The 6,175-nt window shown below is 45.0% G+C and overlaps 1 protein-coding gene across 1 annotated transcript in view; it reads left to right on the plus strand.

Annotated features, from left to right (window-relative positions):
* The window catches only part of NENF (neudesin neurotrophic factor), a 30,224-nt gene extending 24,439 nt beyond the window's left edge, over window positions 1-5,785 (plus strand). The window contains exons 2-4 of the mRNA XM_044291712.1: window positions 2,496-2,556; window positions 2,695-2,798; window positions 5,069-5,785. Coding sequence (XP_044147647.1) covers window positions 2,496-2,556; window positions 2,695-2,798; window positions 5,069-5,245 — 342 coding nt within the window. The 3' untranslated portion in view covers window positions 5,246-5,785. The remainder of the gene's footprint in view (window positions 1-2,495; window positions 2,557-2,694; window positions 2,799-5,068) is intronic.
* Window positions 5,786-6,175: the final 390 nt, after the last annotated feature.

The raw sequence follows: 6,175 nt of genomic DNA on the forward strand, positions 1-6,175 counted from the left end.
ATTTATGACTAGACGTGCACCTTGTCATGAATTAGGTGCACCTCCAGCAGAGCTTTTGCCAGGCATAAATACTACTGCAGTGTTAATAAATTTGCTAGGGCCGATGTTCCAGCCCCTGACACTCCTTAGTGTCAACCACAGCATAAAACGCCTGTGCGACAAAATATTTTTGCACTGACATAAAAAAGTCACAAAATGCCAAAAACCAGTGTAATAATGTTAGTAAATGACCCCCATTGTTGTAAACGTGGCCTTCCTTTTATGTCTATAAATTGCACCACCTCCCTTGATCCACCCTAGGTGGCTGTCTTGGACCGGCATGGTGGTAAAACCTGAAATGCGGCATATAACGCCTGACGGTAAAGAAAAGTAACCTCTTCCTGACATCTGACACCAAACCATTCTCCTCTGTATTGGTTGTCAGATATTTGCAGCAACTGACAACCAGTTGCTACTTGTTCAGACTGCAGAATAAAATGAGAATCAGAGCCTGGAAGACCCCCAGACTTCTGCCATAGGGAGAAATAAGGATTTTTTTCCCCTGGAGATAAGTGGCGCCAGAGGCTTCTGGCAAACCCTAATCTTCCCCCACTGTATTAAAATGACATGTACGATCAAGTGAAGGTAGTAAAAGCTGACCTAAATAATATCCATGGATAGCAACATATTGCCAGTCATTTTAAGGGGTTGTCTGGGTTCGAAGCTGCGCCCAGACATATCCCCATTTTCACCCAGGCCGCCCCCTGACATGAGCATCGGAGCATAGCTAGAGGCTGGATTTTATATACCTGTGGTGGGATTCGCATTCCCACCTATCCCTTGGTTGAACTTGATGGACTCTTTTTTTTCAACCGTATTAACTATGTAACTATGTGGTAATATCAGACTGCATGGCTAGAGGCTGGATTTTATACACATATGGTAGTGGCAGACTGCATGGCTAGGGCCTGGATTTTATATACCTGTGGTAATGGCAGACTGTGTGGCTGGGGCTGGATTTTATACACTTGTGGTAATGGCAGACTGCATGGCTGGGGCTGGATTTTATACACTTGTGGTAATGGAAGACTGCATGGCTGGGGTTAGATTTTATACACCTGTGGTAATAGCAGACTGCATGGCTAGAGGCTGGATTTTATACACCTGTGGTTATAGCAGACTGCATGGCTAGAGGCTGGATTTTATACACCTGTGGTAATGGCAGACTGCATGGCTAGAGGCTGGATTTTATACACCTGTGGTAATGGCAGACTGCATGGCTAGAGGCTGGATTTTATACACCTGTGGTAATGGCAGACTGCATGGCTAGAGGCTGGATTTTATACACCTGTGGTAATGGCAGACTGCATGGCTAGCGGCTGGATTTTATATACCTGTGGTAATGGCAGACTTCATGGCTGTGTCTCTGGCAACTGTGTCTCTTACCTGGGTACGGCTGGACTCCTGGATCCTGGCTCACTTGCAATAAATGAGTGTGTTGCTAGTAGGAGTAATTGAGGAACTTGGTAGTAATGAATGAGATCCAGACTTGAAATATAATTCAACTTGTCTTTACTGGAGGCAGCATTAATCCATCTCAGTTACAGCAATAGTCTTGGGTCCCAGCAGGTATTGGCAATATGTGGCAGGGATTACTATCTCTTCTGCTTCTATCATATGCCTGGAGAATATGGCAGGAATCTGTCTTCTGCTCTGGCTATCTTCTGCTGTGTTGGGGACTGAGGAGGAATTTGGCTTCTCCTGGTCTCTGGATGGTACTCACAGTTATGCTCAGAGGGAATGGCTCGTCCTGGAGTTCTGAAGATGGCTGCTTGCTTGTCACCAGTTGAGGCTGAAGGGCTCAGACTGGGAATGAAGATCTTTGGTCTCAACCGAGACAAGATCCTGGTTTGGGATCCCTATTTCTGGGAGCTCCTACCTACCAGCACAGCCTTCCCCTAGCCGGGGTGGCTGGCACACTAAACTTAAAGAGGACCTTTCATCGGTCCAAACATTGTGAACTGAGTATCATGACATATACAGCGGCGCCCAGAGATCTCACTGCACTTACTATTATCCCTGGGCGCCGCTCCGTACTCCCGTTATGTCCTCCGGTATGTTCGGGGACTTGGTTATAGTAGGCGGAGTCTTCCCTTGTTCTGCTGGGCATCTCCTTCTCCTAGGCTGTAGCGCTGGCCAATCGCATCGCAGAGCTCACAGCCTGGGAGAAAAAACCCAGAGGCTGGATTTTATACACCTGTGGTAATGGCAGACTGCACAGCTGGGGCTGATTTTTACACACTTGTGGCAATGGGACCGAATGAAATACCTGAATTCAATGATTAAGAGCTGGAGTCCAATACCTTTCTTCATGTAGTGTGTATATTTATGTATATATATATATATATATATATATAAAATCATGTGTATTAACAAACCCACTTTTTCCATCATTTGTCAATGCCTGATATGGAAGTACTATTAAAGCTTACACGCAGATTTATTATGTTCCATAGGCGGATCAGCCCATATACATGGCAGTAAAGGGAGCTGTGTTTGATGTTTCAGCTGGAAAAGGTAATGTTTCTTCTTTAAGAAATCTTTTACGCGTTCCGTACATCCTTTGCTAAAGCTCGAATACGGTTGCGATACCAGACACAGCCCACGGACAGAGGATCTGCAGCGGTTAATGGGGAGAATCTGATTATTTTCCAGAGTTCTATGGAAAGGGAGCTCCATATAATGCACTGGCGGGAAAGGACTCTACACGTGCTGTGGCCAAGATGTCTCTGGAACCAGAAGATCTTATTTCTGACACGGTAAGGTCAGCAGTCGCACTACGGCTAGGGCTAATGGCGAAATAACATACAGTCCTGCAATGTCAGCCCATTCCCTACGGAGGAAAATATTCTAGACATGGTCACTTTTTGTGGCTGCTGACTTTCTTTCCCATAGGGGACAATTAAAATAATGACCAAAATTTTGATAATTTCCTTGGATCCACCAGAGGAGATGATTCTGAGGTCCACCCTCCACCTGTACAGAACTTGTGTACATCCAATGTTAACGGCACTGTGAACTGTGATCATTGTACACTGTATGATAAGATTTAATAGATTTTTTGTGATCAACCCATAAAATATATACCTACGGGTAAATGCACTCGTTCAGGACAATCCGCACTGAAATCCGCCGGTCTTTGCAGGGAAATCCGTGCGGTCAATCCGCATCAATTGGTGCGGATGTATGTGCGGTTTTGCATGCGAATTTGGTGCGGATTTTCCTCTCCCCATTGAAGTGAATAGAGAAAATCCGGTCAGGAAAAATAAAATAAATTGATTTTAAAATCCACACCATAGGTCAAAATTTCAAATTCTCCTAGAATACAATATACATGACCTACGGTGCGGATTGTCCGCACGCAAATCGATGCGGAAAATCTGCACGCAATCCTGATCGTGTGCATTTACCCTAAGGCTAAATGCACGCGATCAGGATTGCGTGCGGAAAAAAATGTATATTGTATTCTATGAGAATTTGAAATTGTCATGTGCACGATGCCGATTTTTTTCTGTGCGGATTTTGACCTACGGTGCAGATTTTAAAATCTGCAGAATGTAAATTTATTTTATTTTTTCCTGACCGGATTTACTTCATTCGCTTCAATGAGGAGAGTAAAATCTGCATGCGGAAAATCCAAACCAAATCCGCACCAATTGATGTGAATTGACCGCACAGATTTCCCTGCGAACACCTGCAGATTTCAGTATGGATCGTCCGCACATAAATCCTGGACGTGTGCATTTACCCTAAGTCTTCTCCAAATAGGGTTAACTTCTACTGGACTATTGGCCCCCGTTGTTTCAGGGAATGTCTCCCTCCCCCCCCCCCGAAGATCCCCAGGTGATCCTCTCGCCACCATGTAGTACAGGCCTCATGATACGTTTGCAGTTTCGAATTTCAGCTTGGGGTGAATGACGTCAGCCATCTACATTAGGGAACCTGAACAATTATACTACTTATGGCTGTGATGACCCTTCTGGGCATCACAGATGGGCAGCCAGGAGTTATCTCTTGTTAGTTTCCGATGCCATGTGGGGGCTGAGTCTGCTGCTTCCAGCAATCATGTCAAAGCCATGTTATCCTCCATCCAGTCAGTTACATACCTGGCAAGATCTGTTATGACCTGCACATTATTCTGGTCATTGAAGAGCAATGGAAAACAGCTACCAACGTGTATTGGAGGGTCTTGTACACATAAATAACGGAATCTATGGTCCATCATGTGTCAGCCTCCTATTTAAACATTGTGTACTCGCTATATATTCACGTGCTGCTCCAGTCTGTGTTTACATGGCTGCAGCGGTGACATACCCCACATGACCACTGCAGCCAATCATTGGCCTCAACAGTCCCGTGCCGTATACCACACTGGCTTATATGGCTATGTTACCACTGCAGCCAAGTAAACACTGCAGGTGTTGAACAGAGCATCAGAAAATTGACCAGAACATTCCCTTCCTTGAGACACTTTTTTTTTTTTTTTTAGAGCCTTAAAAATTCCTTTAAGGAGGAGTCCCCAAAAATATTGGATGATATGGGAGGGACCTTAAAGGGGTCATCCACCTTTTTTTTTTTTTTGGCAAATGTCCTGTCCTGGGAAGACCTGTAAAGGGAAGAATTCTTACTCACTCCCCGGCCTCTGCTCCCCTATGGTCAATATCTGCTTTGACACCGCTGCAGCCAATTACTGACCGCAGCAGTGACCTGCTCCCCTTCCGTCATGTAAATTAGTCACATGACGCAAGAGGGCCAAGTCACCATTGCAGCCAGTGGCTGTAGCGGTGTCAAAGTGGAGGGCCAAAGGAAAGGAGCGGGGCCGCGGAGTGAAGGAGCTGAGACCCAGCAGCCTGGAGCAGGTAATAATGCTTCCCCTTGTGGGTCTGTCCAGGATGAGGTTTGGGGTTTGCAAAAAAAAAATTTAAAATGGTGGCCAGCCCCTTTAGGAAGATGAAGGTCGTGTGATTGCATGTTCGGTGTGAATGGTGCTGCATAACTTTATCACCGTCTTCTATCCTATTTTCTTCAGACCGGCCTCACCGAGGAACAGCTGAAGTCTCTAGACGACATCTTTGAGAACGTGTATAAGAAAAAATACCCAATTGTCGGCTACACCGCCCAGCGCATCCTGAATGAAGACGGCATCCCCAACTCGGGCTTTAAACCCGAGGATCAACCGCACTTCAAGATCAAAGATGAATTTTAAAGAACTTGAATACTGATAAAGAAAATATTTGCCTTGGGGTTGTGGTGTGCTAAAAAACAGGGGCGGGTTCTTTTAATGAAACTGCGCGCTCTTGTCCGTGGTATTGCAGCTTAGCCTAATTCACTCAAAAGCTGCAGTAGCAGACACGGCCTGCGGACAATTGTGGCGCTGTTTCTTTTAAAGAAGCCAATTTTTTTGTTTAAAGGGGTTGTCCACAATTATTTAAATATTAGATTTTTTTTTCTTTCCTTCTTCTATCAGTCTGAGTATTATAACATAGGAGTAACAAACCATAGAGTTTACAGGGTTTAGACAGTTATATATACCTGTCTTCTGGTTCGGAGGGAGAAGGCATGTTCAGCTTACATCAGGAAAGGGAACTACCAAAGGCACCCTAAGGGTCATGCACCCGAGCGTATTTTTTTGTCCGTCCCGTTTTGTTTTATTTTTTTGCGTGTCATATGCGGAACCATTCATTTCAATGGGTCCGCAAAAAAACGGAAATGACTCAGTGTCCGCATGTCCGTTCCGCAAAAATGATAGAACTTGTCCTAGTCTTGTCCATTTTGCAGACAAGGGCAGGCATTGTTACAATGAATCCGCACAAAAAAACGGATGCAACACGGACGTCATCTGTTTTTTGTTTTTTTTTGCGGATCTGTGTTTTGCGAACAGCAAAATACATAGGTTCATGTGCATGAGCCCTAAATAATAGTACCCGATCCAATATGGGATGGTGGATCGAAAACATTCAGTCTACGGCCGTGCACACATGCTGTAATGGAAAGCCACGGTTGGTGACGTCTCCTCAAGCACTAAACGTCAATGTAGCCATGCAAGTGTGGATGGAGTACCCTCATCATAGCAGTGTCATTAGAGAATGGGGGGGGGGGGCATGATTGCTAGTTTAGGGAACAGTCCCAAAAATAC

This window comes from Bufo gargarizans, chromosome 4, assembly GCF_014858855.1.
Source record: "Bufo gargarizans isolate SCDJY-AF-19 chromosome 4, ASM1485885v1, whole genome shotgun sequence".
Classification (NCBI taxonomy): Eukaryota; Metazoa; Chordata; class Amphibia; order Anura; family Bufonidae; genus Bufo; species Bufo gargarizans.